General features: G+C 38.6%; 1 protein-coding gene across 2 annotated transcripts in view; it reads right to left on the bottom strand.

Moving 5' to 3' along the window:
* The window catches only part of EZR (ezrin), a 71,334-nt gene that overhangs the window by 26,929 nt on the left and 21,541 nt on the right, over positions 1-22,864 (bottom strand). For both annotated transcript variants that reach the window (XM_069070339.1, XM_069070338.1), the window contains exon 3: positions 9,102-9,185. In XM_069070339.1, the coding sequence (XP_068926440.1) occupies positions 9,102-9,185 (84 nt within the window). The remainder of the gene's footprint in view (positions 1-9,101; positions 9,186-22,864) is intronic.

Raw genomic sequence — 22,864 nt, forward strand, 5'->3', positions numbered from 1 at the left:
CTTCTGTAAAATGGGAATAATAGTACCTGCCTCCCAGGGTTGTTGGGAGATTTGCAGCTAACATGTCAAGATCGTTTGGGATCTGAATTCTGTCGGTCTGTCTGAGAAGCAGGATAGAGTGACCTTGAGGCCAGGAAAACCTGGGTTTAAATCCCAACTCTGACTCTCGCTGGCTTCGTGACCTTCTTAAGGCTTAACCCACCAGGGGTGGGCAACCTGTGACCTTGAGGTCTTCAAGTGCGGCTCTTTGACTGAATCCTTAAAAGGATTTGTTCTATAAAACTTGCACTCCATAAAAATGCCACACCTGACGACCTAGAAGGCCTGGAGACTACAGGTTCTCTTGCCTGGTCTAGATGTCTAGAGCCTAGACATCTCTCTAACAGCAGTGGAGAGAGTGCTAGGCCTGGAATTAGGAAGATCTCAATTCAAATCTAGTCCTAGACACTGTGGACAAGTCACTTACCCTCTGCCTCAGCTTCCTCAACTGTAAAAGGAAGGCAGTAACAGCACCTACCTTGCTAGTGTTGAGAAGATCAAATAAGTTAATTTTTGTAAACATGTGTGGCTTAGCAGTGCCTGGCACATTGCTATTGCTCAGCTGCGTCTGACTCTGCATGACCTTGTGAATCATAGCATGTCAGTACCATCTATGGGGTTTTCTTCGCAGAGATACTGGAGCCATTGGCCATTTCCTCCTCCAGCTCATTTTACAGATGAGGAAACTGAGGCAAACAGGGCTAAGTGACTTGTCCAGGATCACACAGCCAGTCAGGGTCTTCAGGCCAGATTTGAACTCCAGAAGATGAGTATTCCTCACAGGCTCGGCAATCTATTTACTGTGCTAACTACCTGCTCTATTTTTTTTTTTTTGTAACTGCAGGGTAGCATAGTTATGTGATAACCCCCTCTACACACACATACACACACACACACAGAGTATAATTTTATCTCTTTCTGTTGTTTGCTTAGCCTCACCCAAGACATTTTTTTTCTAATTCAGATTATCTACTTGATGGAAGAATGAAATTGTGAATTAACAAATGGGTTTACATAAAATGGACCCTGAACTTAGTCAATACCTGTGAGTGATTTCAAAAAATACTAAATACATAAGCCTAATCAATGCACCAGCCTCCTGTAAGCTCTGAATAAAAAAAGTCATTCCATACCTTACTAGCCAGTAGTCAGATAGTTCCTGTTCTGTTATTTCAGAGTCTTGTTGTAATATTCTCCCTCTCCTCTAATACCTAGTCCCTCACACTCCCAGAAAACAAGAGTTCCCTTGACTCAATATAAAAAAAAAATCAGAGCGGAATCCCACTTTTAATTAACTTGAATCCTATTTCTGACAAATGTCAAACAAATTCTACCTTCTCCCTGAAATCAACTAAACTCCCAAAGCATCAAGATTTGCAGAAACTGGAAGAAAGAAAATATCCAAGAAACAAAGTGTTAAGAAAATTTGGATAACATTCTCTCTCTGGGGGCTTAAAGCAGTTAAGAAGAAGCTGGCATCCATTCCATAGAAGCCTTTTTCTATAATACTGCTTCTATTTGTTTCTGGAAATTTGCCTCAGATAACTAAAATAACTCCATTTGGGGATGAGTCCAAGGTTGACAAGCTACATGTTAAAGCATAATACTGGAGACCTGGATAGGAAAGCCTTCCCAAAGCAGCCTGCTCAAGCCAACTGAACAAGGGCATACTTGTTACCCATCTGGTATCTGGAGTACAGAATACTATAAATTTTACTTAACACATTCATTTACCTAACCTCTGATTTGAGGAATACTTCAAGATCTGTCCATATTTTCCCAAGGCTCCTGCCTGTTCCCCTAAACAACACATTTCTTGCATTTTAAAATGGTCAGCTTAGGGGCAGCTAGGTGGCGCAGTGAATAGAGCACCAGCCTTGGAGTCAGGAGGACCTGAGTTCAAATACGACCTCAGACACTTGACATACTAGCTGTGTGACCTTGGGCAAGTCACTTAAACCCACTTGCCTTGCCTTCCAAAAAATAAAATAAAATGGTCAGCCTGCCTCTCATGCATGACAATGTAGGGTGATCATGAGCATGATATAAGGCAACTAGGACACACAGTGGACAGAGTATTGGTCCTGGGTTCGAATCTAGCCTCAGACACTTACCAGTTGTGTGAGCCTGGGCAAGTCACTAAAGCTCTGTCTACTTTAGCTTTCTCTTCTATAAAATGGGAATAATAGCACCTGCTTCCCAGGGTTGTTGGATCACAGATAATATTTGTAAAGAACTTTGCAAACCTTAAAGGACTATATAAATATTAATGCTAGCTATTATTAATAGTAGTAGCAGCAATAATAATATAAAATATAAAACTAGTAAGGAGGTTTCTCCTCCTTGCAAGTGGCAATGCCTTTCTATCTCACCTCATTCCTGGTCTCCAACAATATTTTAGAAATACTGGGAGAAGAAAGGAAAGAGCTACCTTGAGAACGAATGAAAAATCAGTAATCTTGCCAGCTTCGGGTGATCCTTCTGACAAAGACCACAACCCTTCTGTTATTATTCCAGTAGACAATATTTAAGAGCGGCTGAGGCTGGCCCGGCAGCCCGGGTGGTGATGGCTGGTCCTCAGAAGACACAGCTAGAATTCAGCCTTTCCAGCTTAGTGGTACATATCAGAATGCAGAGGCCTCTAGGCCCCCTCTGTACCACAATGAGGTTTCAGGGAATCACCCAATGTAATTAGATGCATTCAAACTAGGCATAGAACTGGAACTCTTTAAGCATTCAGTTCCTAAAGAATTCATTAGATGGGAGTGCTGTACCTGTGTGTGCCCTGGGGATGTACGGATTTTTCTTCTCCTTTTTTTGTAACTAAGGCTGTCTATTCAAAGCACACTCATAAAAAGGGAGACTGAGAGTCTGCAACAGGCTTTGGCAGCAATATTTTAAGAGATCGTTGGATTTTTTGGAACATGACTTTAAGTAGAAACATAAAGCATATGTAGAGCCTGGCATAAAGTGATGCTGTTACTACAAAGAGGAGGAGGGCAGTGATAATAATAAACAATTTTACCAAGGGGTAGGCTATGTCAGGCATTAGGACCTCCACTGTACAAGTGAAAAAAATAAGGCTGCCTCTCACAGCTAGGTGGTATAAAGGGCTGCGTTTGGAATAAGGAACTCCTGAATTAAAATCCTGCTTCATTCACTCACTAGCTGTCATTTAACCTGTCAGCCTCAGTTTCCTTATCTGTAAAATGGGGATAATAAAAGTACTCACTTCACAGGGTTATTGTAAGGATTAGATAAGATAGCATCTGTAAAGTACTTTGCAAAGCTTAAAAAATTATATAAAAGCTAGAGATCTAAAGGTTAAGAAAATTGCCTGCAGACCCCAAGTTCAATACTCTTAATACCAAAATACCACAAAAGAATGTTCCACAGTGACCAATTAGGCCAGTATGCAGTTCCTGGATTCTGAAAGAGGTTTCAGAAACCATTATCATAATAAAAAGCTTCAGCAATCCAGTGAGGAAAGTAAATGAACCAGTAGAGTAAGATTTCTATAGGCATGGAATCCAAGGCAAATCTCTCTGTGCTCTCTAAATTCAGCTACAGACACCAGAGAGATGTGAATGATGGCTTGCAAGAGGCCTTACAAAAAGAAAATTATACTTCATCACCTTTCAGGAAAAGGGCTAAAAAAAAATTTCTCCACTTCGAGCTATGGATTTAGGGTTGGATTTAGATCTTAAAAGCCTTTTAGTCCAAACCTACCCACTTTGATTTTAAAGGTAAGATAACTGAGGCACAGTTAGGATTCAAACCCAAGTGTTAAGACTAATTCTAGATGTTTTGTCCTTCTAGATGCACTGTCCCCAGGCTCTCAATATTTATTTTTTCTACTTTAAAAAAAATCTCCACAGTTCTGTCCTTGGTTTAAAGCTAGAAGGGGCCTTGGAAAGAAGGTAGAGCGGAAAGCACACTGATACCGGTTTCATAGCTTCTCCACACCTGGACCCTCTCTAGTCTGAGTACAAATTTCACAAACACACAACATGGCAAGAGCACTTTTTTTTTGTTCAGTATATCTGGTCCCATGCCATTACGGGATTCTGAATTAACTTTCTGGGCTTTGCTACTTACAGGTGGAATTAATTTTCTCTACTGTTCTTGTAAAATGAGATTCTGTTTCCCTGCCCCTTCTTTTCACAAGCTTAAAACTGAGTCCAGGATGATATTCTCACTGTTTGGGCAAAGAAGATGGAAAGGAGTTGGGTGGTGATAAAGAACCATGGAATGCTGTAGCTGGGAATTTAAAGGTCACCTAGCCCTAACCCCCTCATTTTACAGATGAGGAAACTGAGGCCCAAAGAGGGAGAAGAGATAACTAGTTAATGACAGGGCCAGACAAAACCAGGTCTCCTAAATCTGAGTGCAGTGTTTTCTCTGGTTCGTGGACAGAGTGTAGACTGTCCCTCCCCTTTCTATTTTTAAGAAGAGAACTTAATAAATATACAGGTCAACAAGCATTTTTGAGTACTTGCTACGTGTCAGGCACTATGATGGTAAGGGCTGGATTACAAAGAAAAGACAAAAAAACTGACAATCTGCTGGGGGAAACATTGTGCAAACAGACCGTACAAACAAGATAAAGGGATAAACTAGAGATAATCTCAGAAGGGCATTGAGATTAAGGAGGACTGGGAAAGGCTTCATGCAGAAGGTGAGACCTGGAGGGAGTTACAGAAGCCAAGAGGCCGAGATGAGGAAGGCCAGAGGTCCAGGCATGAATGCCCAGAGCTGGAACATGAAGAGCAAGGCAACGTCACTGGGTTCCAGAGCTGATGGCTGGAAAAGGCATGGGAAGACTGCAAATGCAGAAAGGCCAGGTGATGAAGGACTTTGGAAGCCAAAGAGGAGATTCTATATTTGATATATCCACATCAATATGGACACGTACCACACTGCTAAGGGATAAGGGGCGAGCGTGTGCAGATGGCTGGGGAGTAAGACCGGTCTCTGGACATACTTGACTGAGCACAGTGACATCCAGAATGACCATGCTCCTGGATACTTTAATGATACATCCACTGGTCACCAAATAGTCACCTACTGATGGTAGAAAACAGCAGATGAGACTGTAATCCAAGGGTGATGCTGGGGTAGGTAATGTGGCCAAAAAAGGGAAGATAAGCAGCAATGCTGTTTTGTTTTTTTTAAATAACAGAAATAAGACAAACACAATGATGAAAAAGAAGGCCCTACAGACCACGCAATTAGAGCCAGCTCTACTGGCTCCCCCCCAAACCCATCTGAAAAGGTCATTTAAAACGTGTTGGCAAAACTTTTAGCAAGAATGAACACTATTCAGTCATGTCTGCCTAGTGGAGCTGAAAGGCATTCTACATACAGTCTTTTTTGTTAGAGGCCAGTAAAGAGTAAAGTCGTTTTGAAAGAAATTAGAAAAAAAAAGTTAGGTCAAGAAAAATGAAACCATTGAAGTATCCAATACTAGTCAATGCATCTAATTTTAGCAAAGAGGTAGAAAGTATTTTTACTTCCAACATAAAGAAAAGCACCAAATGAGAAACAAGTGAACAGTTTACAGTCACTCTTAGAACAGGAAAAAAAAATTAGATATTAAAATAGTAAGATTAGATCAGATTGGCCATTATTATGGAACAAGGGGGAGAGGAGAACATTTAGTTAACATAATAATTTCTAAGTGTACAAGGCAAGAAGTAGCCCTTTAAATTAGTTTCTAAACCGCCATTTCTTCTATTCATAGTTACTCAAGCATAACCATCTTGAAATTAGAAACTGTCCCAAACAAGAATAGAAAGGACATGCTGGGCCATCCATGGAGATCACTTTTCTTAAGGATACTGAAATGGTGCCAGGAAGCATCATGGCCATTCTTGGAGGCAGAATAGGAAATGCAAGGAATACTAGAGTGACCACGCCCACCGTGAGGCTATGGGAGGGGAATTCTGCTCCTATGGACTGGGTTCTCTCCAGCTTGTGACCATCAGTCATGCATATGGGTAACCTTGCATTGGGTTAACATTTATCTAGGCCTTTAAGTTTGAAAAGTGTTTTATCTTATCATTTCTTCCTTGCAACAACTATCTAATCTATATTAAGTGCTATTATTATCCTCATTTTACCAATGAAGAAACCTGACATGCCCAGGGTCACACAGCTATTAAGTGTCAGAAGCAGGATTCAAACTCAGACCTCCCTTGAAGTCCAGTGTTCTCATAGATAATTAGATCCAGTGTTCTTTCAGGCAGTGGATAGAGCTCTGTGCCTGGGTGTCACTAAGCCTGGAGTTCAAACTCCAGCCTCAGACACTTGCTAGCTGTGTGACCTTCCTTGGACAAGTTCCTTAACTTCTGTTTGCCTCAGTTTCCTCATCTGTAAAATGGGGACAATAATAGCATTTACCTCCCATGACTGCTGTGAAGATCAAAGGAGATTGTATTTGTAAAGAGCTTGGCACAGTACCCAACACAGTTTTTGTTGTTGTTCAATCATTTCTGCTTTGTCTGACTCTTTGTGACCCTATTTGAGGGTTTTTGGCAAAGATACTGAAGTAGTTTGCCATTTCTTTCTTTACCTTGTACACAGTAGGCACTACATAAATGCTAGTTACAGTATCATCATTCTATCTATCCACCATGCTATATTTGAGAATTGCTAAGCTCATGTCTGAATACTGCTTGGCAATACTAATATACTTTGTATGTTCACAATGACCCATGTGAAGTAATGAAATATATTGCTTTTCTTCTTTATAGAAGAGAAATCTGAGGTGTAAAGATCTGCCTAAGGTTGGGTGAGAGAACTTGATCAAAAGCCAAGTCTCTTGACTCCAAATTCTGTGCTCTTCCCAGCAGACCACACTGCCTTCCAAAAGAAGCCCCAGGTCATTCAATCCTAACCACCAAAAGAATGCCCATCACATTATTAATTTTTTTTAAATCAAGCGCCAATATACATAAACTACTAGGAAGGGCTGGAAGCAACATGGTCTAGGGCAAGGAAAATTAAATTTGGAGTCAGAGAACCTGGGTTTGAATCCCAGCTATTACTTCATACTCAGTAACATATGGATAAGTCATGGAACCTTCTGGAGTCACAATTTCCTATAAATTTCCTAATTTTCTATAGATACTTATATGCTACAAAATGAAGGGGCTGGACTCAATAATCTTTCTCTAAGCCTCTTTCCAGCTTTAAATCAATGCCCCAATGAGACTTTATCACTGAACCACAGAGCCAGAAGGGACCTCAGGGGTCACTGAACTCAACTCTTGCCCACATCATTCACTCCATCTCCAGTCTCTCTGACAAGTGGCCATTCAATGTCTGTTTAAAGATCTCCAATGCCAGAGAAGTCACTATCTCCCAAAGGAAGCTTATCAATTAAGAAATAGGTAAAAAGTGAAGGCATTTTAAAAGGTTTACATCTGTTGGACTTTCTACCTTTTTTTTTTTAAAGGAAGAAGGAGTGGTGCCAAGATCATAATATACCCAACCAAACTATTATAGTAGCCTCTTCATTGGTCTTCCTTGTCTGTCTACACTCTTATCCTCCTAAACTATCCTTCATACCACTGGCAGACTAATTTTCCTTATAGATTATTATAGATAAGTCACATTATGGTACTGTTCGTGTTCAGTGGCTTTCTACCTTCAGACATGTTTGGCATTCAAGACCCTCTACCATCTAATAAATCATCTTTCCTTTCCAACTTTATCTAAGACCTCTTTCCCTTGATAAATGCCACACTCCAGCCAAATTAAGTTATTTTCTACCTGACTTATGTGCCCTTCTCTTCCCCTTATGGCTCTCTATGGTACTCCTTATGTTTAGAAGGCCTAGTCTTGCCATCTTCATCCCATTTTTCTCCCCTACCCATTCTTTAAAGCCCAATTCAAATGCTATCTCCTCCAGGAGACATTCCTTGATTATTCTACCTCTTGGATATCACAAAACATTTTGTTTTGCACCTTCTCAATAGCGACTGAGTATGGCTGTTTGTTATACTAATCAATATCCGGATCTTATCTCCCCCTACTGTGCCCTAAGTTCCACGAGGGAATGATTTGTCATATAATTTCCTTCATTTTCTAGCTGAGTGCTCTTGCCATAGAAGGTACTTTAATAAATGTTTGTGGAGTTGAACCACAGGTGTGGTGTATGCAAGACCTGGAGAGCTTAGAGAAAGAGCTTGGCAACCAGAGGATTCAAACGTGTTAGACTGAAGAGATGCTTTGCTTCTCCTTGGAAGATTCAGGTCTATTGTTATTTATTTTGACTGCCCAGGTCCAGAGTTCATGGGGTTGATGAACTATATCACAATTTAAAAAAACAACCTATTTTGATAATTTTATTTCAATATAATAAGTTTTTTTTACAATCTTGTATATTTTATGTTTTAAAAATCTTTTCCAAGGAGAGTTCCACAGGCTTCATTGGACTACCAAAGAGGTGTGTGACAAAATCCAGGCTCAGAATCCCTGCTCTGGGTGAACAAGGTTGAGGAGGGCAGGTTGGTTTGTGAAGGTAGCATGCATTTTCAAACTCAGTTAAAAGGCCCCTGTTCCACCATGGAGAGTTCAGGAGTGAGCAGGCATTCCTTTTGGGTAAACTGACTCTTGCTTGCACACCAGGGCCTAACCTGCCTCTTAAATGTGGTTTTCATACAGGTTACCATACAGAGCTGACCATAACATTAGCTTTCTTTGTGGAAGAAGGAAAACAATTCACACACACAGAGTGCGTGTGTGTAAATGTGTATGCATGTGTATATATGTGTATGTATGTGTGTATATACACATACACATATACACACAGAGAGGTGCATTAATATATGTATATTATATATATACACACAGTATATGTGTATGTGTTTATATGTGTACATATGTGTGTATGTATACGTAAATAAAATTGAAGAATACAGAGTACAGGAATGTTTAATTAGACAATGCCTCCCATCCATGAATGTAGTAAGTTTAGCAGAAAAGGGAAGCATATTCATCTAAGGAAATCTAAGTTCTCCCTTTAGGACTCATATAAAGGCATGCAGGTAACTCACCTGGTCAAAGAGCTGCTTGCCAGTCGTGTTGGGCTGGATGGCAAACTCGAGCTCTGCATCCATGGTAGTAACACGGACATTGATCTGAAAAACAAACCAGAGAAAAGCACCTTAGCCAAGGACTGGATTTTTAGCCCACCCCTGGCCTTCAATAAAGACTTGATGGAGGAGTTTCATGCTACCATGGCAGTGTTATGTCCTTCCCAAACATCCATCTTCAACATGAATTACAAAACTTACACAGAAATTACACTAAGACACTTGATAATGACAGCACCGAGCTGGCATACACACAAAGCTCAGACTCCAAGTTGCCATCACTTTACTTTAGGAAAACACATTCACAGCTAAGACCAAAGCTGCTTTTCCAAAAACTGATTAAAAAGTCTAAAAGCAGAGGTTAATAAAGCATTGTTTCTTTTCCTGGAACCACCCAGGGAGCAAATTAATTTAGAAAAATGACTTGTCTAGACAAGTTTGGAGGCTCAGTTTCTCTAACTTGAAGCGGATCCCACTACTCAGTTTTGGCAGTTGGTTGGGTAATTTTAATCCTGTGCACACTGAACAAAGGTTGCTAAGGAGGGGAGGGGGAGCAAGTGTGCAGTTTCTATGGGTTTGGGGCCCTTGGAACTAAAGGGAGGCTCAATTTCGGTTTCCATTTATGAGGTCACTAATTTTTTTTTCCCCAAGCTAAAAGGCATTAATACAACAGGTACCTATCATTTTGTTTATAGTCTCTGAGTCAGTCAATCAACAGGTATTAGGAAGGTCCTACTTTGCATTTGGCACCACGTAAGTGGTAGAGATACAACTACAGGAAAAAGCAGAGTCCCATCCTTCAAGGAGCTCACATCCGAATGTTGGAGACACCCATGAATAACGAGGTACGCATAAGACATACACAAGAGTTCTCAGAGCAGGCAGCTTCCTACATGGTAGGGATAGCCATTTGGCTCAAATGGATCCACTTTTCTCAGAAGCCTACTCCATTGAAGGTCCCGTCCTGAATGCTGGAAATAAAAAGGCAAATACTCTCTGCTCACAAGGCGCTTACATCCTCAAGTCTCACATTACTGAGCATTCAAAGATCATTTTTTTCAATACATTAAGGAATTACTAATAAATAGAGGTTTAAAGTTGTGTTCCCTTGCAACCTTTTGTTAGGCATAATAAAAAAGTATGAGGTAAGTCAGACTTCCTCTAATATTTCTTTTCCTATCTGAAGTCCACAATTCAAACAGCGCACCAAAATTTATTAACAAGCAAAGCTAGACAAATTTCTAAACATTCCAATGGATTACAGTCAGGAGTCTAAGTTTCTTTTATTGCAAACTGATGATGACTTAATAAAACAGCTGCAAAATATCTGTCTAGAAGCCTTCAGAAATCAGGTCTCTCCCTCCTGATTACACTTCTAAGGGTAAGTAAGAGATGGGAAAGCCAGCCCCAAAGTCAAATACAGCAATAACAAAGTAGCCACCAGATTGTGCATAACAACAGAAGCCAATAGGGACAGATTACAGGCTGCACCTAACCGAATTTTCCCTTTTCTCCTCCCCTTTCTATTAATTATGGACCCAGAAACCAAATTAACAAATAATTAGCCAAATTTACAGGAGTCAGAAAGGATCAAAATGATAAAGAGGGCAAGTCCTCATCTGGCCATTTGAACACGGGGCAAGGGGTAAAGTAAATTGCTCCTGTGTTGGACAAAGATTTAAAAAGTATACCTGAGTTTATGTATATCTACGTGTACAGAAAATCTTGTATCTTGGAAGCTGTTTTTTTTTTTAAAAGAAATAATCCTAGTACACTTTCATCAAAGCCGAAATGCCAACTAACCCCCGAACTGGTGGTTATAAAGTGAATTGTTAAAAAAAAAAATGAATTTAATGTCAAGGTCAGCCAAGCCTTTATTTCCACTGGTAACATATGGAAGTAAATCATTGGTTTCCATCACATGAAAGTTATCAAGGACTTAATTTGAGATTGAAACACGAGTAGCTGTAAAATTACCAGAAGCAATTTGTCAGAACTGAGATCAACACTGGACAAATCCTGGATTTAATGTTCCATTTTTATTTGCTTGTAAGAGTTGAGTGGGGTCTGCTCATCTTGGGTTACTTGAGCTACAGCCCTTCTAATGAGGATGAATACCCAATTCTAATGAGTAGGACTTCACTTTTTTTTTTGGTCATTTCAATACCCAAAATGGAGCTAGCAGCAAGCACACAATTTAATCACTCAAATATTCATTATACAGTTCACTAGTTCTGATTTTCTAAACTATGTAGATTGATGGATATAATATGGCATATTGAAAACATTAAACAGATTTACATAGATGGCTTTCCAGTCTTATTTCATATTATTCTCCTACACCCACTCTTGATTCCAGTCAAACTGGCCTACAAGCTGCCGTCCTCATTCTCTTCCCCAATCCTACATCCCATCTCATTTCCATTCCTTTCTAGTGGAGGCATTCAAGCCAGTCTTCACTACCCTCCCTGTCCTGTGCAGGCATTTGAACTATGAAATGATGCCTCCAACCTGGCTACCTTCAACCCTGCCCACATCCCTCTTTTTTTTTCCTACCCCCTTTTGTATATTATCTTCCCCACTAGAATGTAAGGTCCTTAAGGGCAAGGACTTCCTTTTTGCTTGTATATCAATATAGACACAGATCTGCATGTGTGCTCGCGCGCTCGCGCTCTCTCTCTCTCTCTCTCTCTCTCTCTCTCTCTCTCTGTTCCCCAGCACTTAGCACAATGCTTGGCCCATAATAAATGTTTCCTTCTTTCCATGACTTTGCATGGGCTATCCCTCATTTCTGAAATGGCCTTTCACCTCATTTCTGATGCTTAGAACACCTAAGTTTTCTAAATAGCTCAGGTGTGTCACACCAAGTCTTATATGAAATCTTTCCTAATCCCACCCTTCCCCCATTTGTTAATGTTCTCTCCCCCTTGAAATTCTTTTGCATATATACTAAATTGCAAACCTATATTACCTCTGCCTCTCACCCCTCCCCATAGTTCTTTCCATGAACATTATTATGTATATATTCACAACAATATAGAAAACGTACATTGCTGGCTCTGCTTGCCTTGCTTGGCTAAAATTACCCTTTTGCACTGGATTCAGTGTCTTTGAACTAACACTTACATTATCACAGCTCTGGGGAAGAAATGGGATTCAAAATGGGAAGGCTTGTGTAATGGGAATGTAAATTTAAAGATCTTCCCTGCCCCTAGGCTAAAGTACACCTGGAGCCTGGGGTGGGAGGCTTGTTTTTCAGTAGATACTTCTTGATTGGCCAGTGAGTCAATAAGGTTGTTACATTCTCTGAGGCAGGAGAAGGCTATATAAGCCCTGATGTGTAGCTTTGTTTTGGGGCTCACTTTGAGAAGTGTTCTGTGATTTGATCAGATGAGACTCTGGGAAGCCGTTGTTGAGACCCCCCCACCTCCCCAGCTTTGAAAAACCCAGATGTTGATTTGGTATGGATGTAATGGTTGGACAGTTTGGAAATCTACTTGATCTGTTTCTCTGTCTTGATAATTCTGTCTGTATACTCTGTAGTTCAGGGTGTGGACCTTTTTCCCCTGAACTAGGTAAATGATACATATTTGACTGATTAAATTGTTAACCAATTTTGAGTTGCTTTCCTTTAACAAAGCAGATCCAAGAACCTGTGTTGGCAGACATCCTGGGGGACACTGCTACAGCTTGTATCACCAAATGTGAGTATAAAGAAAATGTATAATAATTATTATACAATTAAAATAATAACAAAATATTATATTTTAAAATTATAATAAAAAATTGAGGACCCAAAGATTTTTTTAAAAAATTGTTTTGCTATTATTGCCGATTGCAGGGCATGATGAAGAGGCCAGTACCCTTCATCTTATTTCCCTGCCATAGACATGCCCACCAGCCAGAGTTTGCCATCTGACAGACTTGTCCTTGTCAAAGCAACTGAGAAACTGTGAATGAATAAATATTAATTCACTGCTGCTTTTGTGTAAAAAACAAACAAACAAACAAACAAAAAACAAAATAAGAACTCTGAGCTCAATCCTATCCACAGAAAATTATGATCCTGGGTCAGAGACCTCTAATCACTGCCAACATTTTGCAAGCTACATATATCTTTTATGCCTATAAAATATTAAAAACAAATTTAACCTACAGAAAAATCACTAATAAAATATTCATAAAGCCAAAAACAAGTAACCTTGTTTCATAAAAAGGCTGATGGAGAGAAAATCTCTTCCAAAAAGTAATCTGGAGAAATTTTATTAAAATGGTCCTATCCAGCAATCTCTGAATAGACACACCAAGGAGGTAAAAAATAAATGCTCTCAAATATGCCAAAAACAAAAACTTAAATGGGTGGACCTTCAAATGAAAAGTGGCTGAACCAATGGAGACACAGGCATGCAATGAAATACCATGTCACAGGAAACAACATACCATGTCACAGGAAACAGCAAAGTGTGAAGTGTTCCAAGTAACATAGTAAGACATGTCTGAATTTAAACAATTCTGCAAGCTCTTTGTGGGCAGGAATTCTTTCCTGATTTGACTTTGCAGTAGGTGCTTAAAGAAAAGCTTAGTGAGAGGAAGGGGGATGGGAAGGAAGGGGAGAAAATTTAGAACTCAAAATCTTATGGAAGTGAATGTTGAAAACTAAAAATAAATAAATTCATTAATTAATAAAAGAAAAGCTTACTGAATTGAACCAAACTGATCCAAGTCAAAGAAAGCAAGACCTTAAAACAAGATATACACAGTGACTACCACAAAGCAAATGAAAATAATTAAAGCCACTGGCTTCAAAGGAAAAATGATGAAATAAACTTTCCTACTCGCACTAGAGTCGTGGTACACAACAGGTAATGCTTGGTCCATACTTTGTTGGGTTAGGCTATGAAGTTTCTTGTCCTGAACAGTTTGGTTTTAACTGTTTTTTTTTTCTTTGATCTGGGGAGGGCAAATGCTAAAATACTATAAGAAACAAACAAAACCCCTTTCTACTCCCCCAGTCACCTCAAGAGAATACCTCAAGCATCTAAACTTGAAAGTTAGTCATGATTATTGAAAAATATATTCTAGTATAAATGAAAAGCCCAAACTAAGCCATATGACATAAGCTCTACTCTTAAAACAATTTTCAGTGGAAAGCCTGAATTACTAACTGTTCTAAATTGAGACACACTGACCTAGAAGGAAAAAAAGAGCATTGAATTGGGAATGATGTAGACACTAGTTCAAATTCTGGCCTTACCACTTACTACCCCACCTGTGAGATCTGTGCCTGTTTCCTCATCCTTAAAATGAGGAGACTGGATTTTATTGTCTAACACACCTTCCTTCCAGTTTTAAATATCTATGATCTAGTATGACATAATGAGCCCAAAACTCAAATACTTTCTCTACTGATAATGTCAAATGTAGAGATAAAAGAATTTTGGGAAGATGAATAACTATCTAGCTCTGCAAAAAAACATTTTAAAACTTAGATTATCAATTCTGGTTATAAATTTGACTTAAGCACTATCAAAAATCCACAAGACTTGGCAGTATAAAGGGCAAAGTAATGAGTTTTATAATGAAATACTGGGCAACTTAACATCTAATATGCGATTTACTACTCACTTTTTAGCTTTACAATTATTCATACTTCTTCCTTTTCCCCTTACTCATTTATTTAAATAAAAACTAGACTTAAGATTTGTCTTTGAGAAGATTTTTGGTTAGCATTTTAAGTTACCTCTCAAAGCACAGTCACTTTCATTGTCAATAAAGTAATGAGCTTCAATAGGGAAAAAAAAATAGACCAGGGGTGGGGAACCTGCAGCCTCAACGGCACATGGCACATGTGGCCTTCTAGGTCCTCAAGTGCAGCCCTCTGCATCCAAACATCACAGAACAAATCCCTTTAATAAAAGGATTTGTTTGGTAAAACTTGGACTCAGTACAAAGGCTGAACCCTAAGACCTAGAAGGCCACATGTTCCCACCCCTGATCTAGACCATCTACTCTTCCTTCTTCCATTCCTGTATTATATAGACAAGGAAATGTACTAGCCCTTTAAATCTTCATGGACAAAGTAATCAGCTTTACCCTTAGCTACCAGAGCTATGCACTGCTGGAACAGTCACATTCCAAAGGCACCAGATTCCTTATGTACTTTGCAATTTAAAAAGTAATTTAAAAGAGGAGGAATTCTGATTATAGCATTTGGATGTTTGCATTTGGGGCAGCAGATATAGCCGATAACATATTAATCCCCATATTATCACACCTGCATTTACACAAAAGCTAGTTTGAGTAGGATTATCCTACTACCACCAAGATTAGGTTGCCTGACCTTTCATAATCATTTAAAATGTCAGAGCTGTTTCTGAACATTCCTGCCTTTCTTCCAAAGGTGCCACTTCAGCAACTTTTAACACATTTAAAATATCTGGATGATAAGACCTTTCCAATACTTAGAAATGACTTGATACAAAAATGGCTAGAAAACCTTTCCAACAAAGGCGGAAGGGAAGGGTAAGAAGCAGAAATTCCTATCTGAACAAAAACTTGATTCTAAAAGCCATTGTGGTTGCCAGTCCAGCTCATCAAATGACACATGTATGTAGTCAAATATACAGTTGTTTTCTACTCTATGGAATTCCATTACCATCATTCTTTCTGGCTGGGCATGACCCCAGCAAGCTATTGACTCAGTCTTTGGGCTTCAGTCAAATGAGTGAAAATGTGGGTGGTAAGTTAAAATTATTTAAAATTCATTCGGTTAAACTCATTCAGTAAAAATGAGGGAGCAGATGATCCCAAAGGTCTTTCCAACATAATGGTGAAGGGAAGAGAATAAGTATTTATATAGGGCCTACTATGTGCCAAGTCCTGTGTTGAGCGCTTTCAGAAACAGTTTCTCATTTGAACTTCTCAACAACCTCGTGAGATGGGGACAGCTCTAAGTTTGCGTTACTGTCCAAGTGAGGGAATCCATCCAATTACAGTTTGACCAGGTTACATTTTTAATTTGGGAGACAATCCAAATGCAAAGAAAATTTCAATTTAATACTTGATATCCTACTGTGTGAGGATTAAGTTTGGAGGGGCTTAAACATTAAGCCAATAATGAGTTATAAAAACAGTGGTACGATTTTATTATGACTTTTTTTGAATTGCCTTTCTGGTTTTATAGGCTCTGCATTAATGTGTCTCTGAGCTCTGAAATAACTCCCACCTGCAAGGTAAATGGAATGCATTCTGGCAGAGTCTCATCTGAAATATATCACTGTATATAACACATTATTTTGCTTCACAAGCTAGATGCCTATCAGCAGGAATTCATCTTTTTATTCTTGTTAAAAAATCTCACAGCTACATGAAGCTGTGGGCAAAGACAACAACTTAATAAACAGATGAAATGGTTTTTAAAAAGCAATGCTTCAAGAGATGGTAAAAAAGAAAAAAAAATTAGGAAATTCAATGTTGATGAGGATGTGGAACTAATTTGTTGCTGGTAGAGCTAGGGCCTGGTCCAACTATTCAGTAAAGCAATTAGGAATTGTATTAGAAAAGTTATCAATATGTTCATAGCTTCTGAACTACTGAGGGCACTAAATTTATGTTGCTTCCCAACTTCCCAGGTGAATAACCATGAAAAAAATAACTACTTTGTACAAAAATATTTACTGAAGCTTTGTTTTCAATGCTAAAGAACGAATCCACAGGTTTCACTACTACCAAAGTTCCATAACTCAGAAAAGGATTAAGAACCCCCTACTTTAAGCATGTTTTTCTTTCTTGAGACAGTAAGATAAGAAAAAATAACTTCCTATCTCTGTTGCTGCTGAGTGGCAGAATCATTACAATCCTGCATCTGTTTTATATGGTTTCAGTGCAACATTATTCATCTTAATGTGGACCAGTCATCAATCATCCATATAAACATTTTCTCGAGATAATGTGGTCTGGACATAGCAGAGTTCTCATGCTCAATTTCCTCTAGCCTTTCTTTCTTCATGTTACTGTTGTTTAGTCTTGTCTAAGTCTTTGTGACCCCATTTTGGGTTTTCTTGGCTAAGAGAGAGTGGTCTGCCATTTCGTTCTCCAGCTCATTTTACAGATGAGGAAACTGAGGCAAATGGGGTGAAGTGACTTGCCCAGGGTCACACAGCTAAGCCTATCCATTATACCACCTTAGCTGCTCCTCCTTCTTTGTGAGGCTTGAATATTGAAAGAACGAAGGGACAAACTAAGCTGTTGGTTTCATCATGATGAAACTCTTGCTTACTATACCACCCTAAGTCACAGTGACTAAACTAGAAGAGTGTAAATCCAACCTCCCACCCTCTCTATCTTCTATATTCTTATCATTCCAAGTCCACCTTGACCGCTTCCTGTGGCAGGGAGCTTGCTACCTAACAAAGCAGTTCATTTCTCTTTTTGGAAGGCTCTGATTTTATAAGAGCTAAGCAGAAACCTACTTCTGAAAATTATCCACCAACTGGCTCCCGTTCCCCTAATCCCTCTTCTACCTTCCAAATAGTCTCTCCCAATTCTTAATTGTTCTCCAGGCTAAATAAACACTGAGTTTCCAGATACTTCCCCATCTTGTCCACTTTTCTTTGAATGTACTCCAGTCTACTAACGTCGTTCCTAAAAGTCTCTCAGAGATCACACAATCTCATGGTATCACTGAAGAACACAGCAGAACAATTAACTCCTTTGATCTGGATACTGTAGCTATATTTATGTAACTCAAGGCTGGACTAGCTTTTTTACAGTCAATTCAAGCCCCCAGGCATCTGTCTTGTAATCAGCTGTTAAGCCAGATGTCCCCCATTCTGTACTTCTGAAGCTTATTTTTAATGTAAAGAATAACTATCTTTCTATTTCTTGTTGGTAGTTTGGGTCCATCACTCCAACCTTTCAGAATCTTTTTTTCTGGTGTCCTTTAAGTATTAATCATCCTCTCCACCTCTGTCAATCCATCTCTATTAAAACTTAACTCAATGGTACCAAGACACCAGTCCTAGCAGACACATTTTCTGGGTAAAATTACATGCTGCAGAAGGCTGATCCAAAGTTTAACCTCTCAAGATCTTTAATGCATTTCTGATCTCTCTCAACAAAGAATTCTTTATAGAGTATACATGATCCAAGGTTATCAAAGACCCTTTAACACAAATTGAGACTGCTCATTCTTCACATTTCAGCTAACAAATACCAACCTCTCTGCCTGGCATGATAGAATTATTAAATGGATATCAAACTTCAGCCAATTTAATATCAAAGTGGAGCTAGGCGAATCTCTTTTGTGCTTTGGGTGAACTGGGAATCTAAAACTGAAGGGGCAGTCAATAAATATCAGGACAAGAATTTCTGCATCTGCGCTCTCTCTCTCTCTCTCTCTCTCTCTCTCTCTCTCTCCCTCCCTCCCTCCCTCCTCCCCTTGCCACCAATCTATTTAAGCAATCAGAAGCAACTAAAATTTTAAATGAACCCAATAGCTTATTTTCTATTTCACAATACGAATGCTTGTCTATTTCATTTCTACATCCAATATTGCTGGCCATCCATTAAAACTATTTAAATTTAATAAAATAGTATAAGAGGAAGCAAAATGGAGTTGCTAGTGAAAATCCAATGACTAGCTTTCGTTGTTATACCTCCTATCGTATATATATGGTTAAAAATATCCCACTTCAGTTTAGGAAAGATAGTTCACAAACTATCCTATAATACCAGTCTTAAGAAAAAGTCAATGAAAGTTTTTTGAACTAGGGATTTGTCCAGAAACCCTGAACACCATGACAACACAGAGAAGAGGGTCAGATAAAAGTTCTTTTCAAGAATGCAACATATTTACATTATTTTCAATATCAAACATACAAGTTCTAATAAACATCGGTAGCTAAATTTAATATAAAATTTATTTAAGATAAATATTTAATATTTAGCTGCTGCTTGCTTGTGCCTAACATGTGTCCTCTCCATTTCCTTTGGATCATCTGTAACTTTAATGCCTCTAATACTTTAAGTGATCTAAAGCACATTTCTTTTCATTTAAATACATTTTTATTGAAAAATTTTATTTTTATATTGCCCTCATGACTCCAGGAGAATCATCCCATACAACAAATAATTTTTTTAATTAAAAAAGGAAAAACAGGATGAGAAAAAAATCAATACATCAAGAAAAAAATCTGAAAATATATACAATGTTCCACACTCCTGAATCTCCCATCTCCCCAAAGAGTTGGAATAGGAGGAAGCAGGTTTTCATATCTATTCTTTGGGAGTACGATTGTTTTTTTAATTTTACAGCATTCATGTAACTCTTTGCGGTGGTTGTCGTTTCTTACATTTTCACTGTAGTCATTGTGCATGTTTTCTTTGTTCTAAGTCTTTCCATGTTTCTTTATATTTGTCCTATTTGTCATTACTTACAGCTCAGTGCATTACATTCATAGACCACAATTTCCTTAGTGATCCCCTAATGGATGGGCTATCTATTTGTTTATAATTCTTTGCAACCAGAAAAAAGTACGCAGCACAGTCCTAATGATTGGTGGGTGACCTTTTCTCAAGAACTGTCAAAAGAACAGCATTGGAAATGTATGATCAGAAAGGGAGGTGGGCTAGTCATGTGGCATGACCTCAAGAGGTAACAGGTGGATAGCACAAATGCTGCAGTGGTATCGTTGACATTTTAAATAAAGCCTAGAGGAAAGCTCTGGGTGTTGGGTGGACAAAAATTGGAAAGAATGGGAAGGCATATAGCTGCACCAACAGAGGTAGTGAAAGAAGGAAGATCATAGATCCATGGAAATGGTGAACTGACAATGCCACCATGCATTCTAATCAAGATGCTACTGGGTCATTCTACATTGAAAGTGCCACAGGGGCACCATGTTCCCAAGGGGAGTGTAGTGTAACCACTGTTAAATATGAGAAAGATTTGAAAAATTGTATCACGAGATTTCTTGGTGTGGTTTCACTTTCCTCATCTACAAAGTCAAGTAGCTTTTCTAATTAATATGCTTTTCTAATAAAGTACCTATCTGCCAATATAAAGCACTTAAAGAAATGATCATTTATAAGCACTAGCATACTGATTTTTTTCTTTCTTTGAAGCTCCCGGGCATCCCAAGAATAAAGCAGTATCAAATCATTTAAACTATACATCATTTCAAAGAATCACAGAATACTTAAGTTGAAAAGGCTCTTACTGGCCATCTAGTCTAACCTGTCCTTGCAAAGAAAACTGCCCTATTCCACATCCTCAACATATGGTTATCCAATCTTTCTTGAAGACAAGGGAAACCCACCATCTCTGAGGCTATTTAATTTTTGTATAGCTCTACTTTTTAGGAAGTTTTCTCCCATATATCGAACCCAAATCTGCCTCTATCTTCCAATTCTAATTAGATGTAATTAATCCTATTCCTGTCCTTTGAAGCCAAGCATAAACCGAATCTCTCTTTTCCATGATAGCCCTTCCTATATTTGAAGATGGTTATTGTGTGTCATTCTAAGCCTCCTCTTCTATTTTTTTTAATTTTTAAGTTTTTTGCTTTTTGGAAAGGGGAAAAGGAAGGGCAATGGAGGTTAAGTGACTTGCCCAAGGTCACACAGCTAGTAAGTGTTAGGTGTCTGAGGCCGGATTTGAATTCAGGTCCCTCCTGACTCCAGGGCCAGTCCTCTATTTACTGCGCCACTTAGCCACCCCTAAGCCTCCTCTTTTCAAGACTAAATATTATTTTTTTGGGGGGAGTGGGAAGGCAGGGCAATTGGGGTTGTGACTTGCCCAAGGTCACACGGCTAGTTTTGTGCTAAGCGTCTGAGGCCGGATTTGAACTCTCCTCCTGACTCCAGGGCCAGTGCTCTATTCACTGCGCCACCTAAGCTGCCCCTTAAATATTCTTCTTATATAAAAAATTGTATTTATTTAATATTTTCTTTTCCCCCTAATCACATGGAAAAGCAGTTTTAACCATTTTTTTAAATTTTAAAGTTCCAGATTCTTTCTCCCCTTCTCTCTCCTTCCCTCTCATCGAGAAGCAAGCAATCTGATGTTATGCATGTGCATTCATGCAAAACATATTTCCATATTAGTTATGCTATGAAAGAAAACACAGACAAAAAACCCTCAAAAATAAAGAAAGCAAAAGAAAACGTATGCTTTGATCTGCATTCAAATGCCATCCATTCTTTCTCTGGAGATGCACAACATTTTTCATCCTAAATCCTTCAGAATGGTCTTGGGTCATTATTGTATTGCTGAGAATGCTGTCTTTCACAGATGATCATTGTGTAATATTGCTGTTTCTATACACAACGTTCTCCTGATTCTGTTTACTTTATTTTGATCAGTTCATGTAAGTCTTTCTAGGTTTTTCTGAGAACATCCTGTTCATCATGTCTTATAATACAATAGTATTCCATCACAATCAAATGCCACAACTTGTTCAGATATTCCCCAATCTATGGACATCCCTTCAATTTCCAATTCATTGCATCTCTAAAAGAGTTGCTCTAAATATTTTTGTAACAAATAGGTCGTTAGTTAAAAAAATTAAAAATTAAAAAATTAAAAATCTAAACAGCCTGCCACCTATAGCTTCATCAAAGTTATTGATAAAAATATTTAATACAATAAGGTCAAAGACCCTTGTAGACTTCCCTCCACAATGACACTGACCCAACAATGATTATTCTTTTGACCAGGTCAGTCAGTTACAAGTCCACAAAACTGTAATGAGCCACAAATCCCTATCTTATCCACAAGGATCACTTGAGAGATGTTATCAAATGCTTAAAAGTAAATATTTGCCATATCTATCTGATACTTCCCTGCTCTACTAGTCTGGTAAGTAATCCTGTCATAGAAAAGGAAATAATATTAGTCTGGCATGGCCTGTTCATTGTAAGCCATGTTGAAAAGATGTAAAAGGTATCTCCTAATTTCATTCTCTGAAGAATTTTTTTTCTATACTCATATAAGATATGAGTATTTTGATTCAGGATAGCTCTTTAGAGTAAAGTACCATTTAAGCAATATTTGGTCTTTGGAACTAAAATATATATATAAAAAAAAAAACCTGTAGGGGGCAGCGGGTAGGAGAAAGCCCCAAAGAAAGCAAATAAGAAGGAAAAGGACCCATGTACTAAATATACAGACCAGCTCTTTTTGTGAAGAACTAGAAATTGGGGAGTTGCCCATCAATTGGTAATGACTGAACAAATTATGGCATATGGAAATAACTAGAATACTACTGTCATAAGAAAAAGAGCCTTCCCTCTCTGTTTACCTCCAAATTTCCTTTATCTATCTTGTTTATATTCTTTGCATGTTTCTTCCTCTTGTAGACTGAGAGTTCCTTGAAGGTAGGTACTATTTTTGTCTTTTTTTTATATCCCCCATCACTGTGATGTTTAAAATGGTGGAGACACATAGTTTCCAGAAATTTAATCAAGATGGTATTTGGCTCTCTCTCTTAGACCGAAGACCCCTAATGGCAGTGGGGACACAGTTTACATGCCCTTCTAAGAGGAGGTGTTCCTAAGGAGAGGTCATCAACTCAGACTGGCTAACACAAAAAAACAGCTGTGGGCTATATTAGAATGAAGTTCTCCGGGTACGTGACTTAGGTCACTCAAATCTTGGTCAAAGAGACATCAATTTCTTTATCATCCATCTCGATAATAGAGAGAATCAACCTTTCCCTACAGAG

Source organism: Petaurus breviceps, unplaced genomic scaffold (genome assembly GCF_028583685.1).
Source record: "Petaurus breviceps papuanus isolate PSGF00001 unplaced genomic scaffold, PetGlider_PUasm1.0 90808, whole genome shotgun sequence".
Lineage (NCBI taxonomy): Eukaryota > Metazoa > Chordata > Mammalia > Diprotodontia > Petauridae > Petaurus > Petaurus breviceps.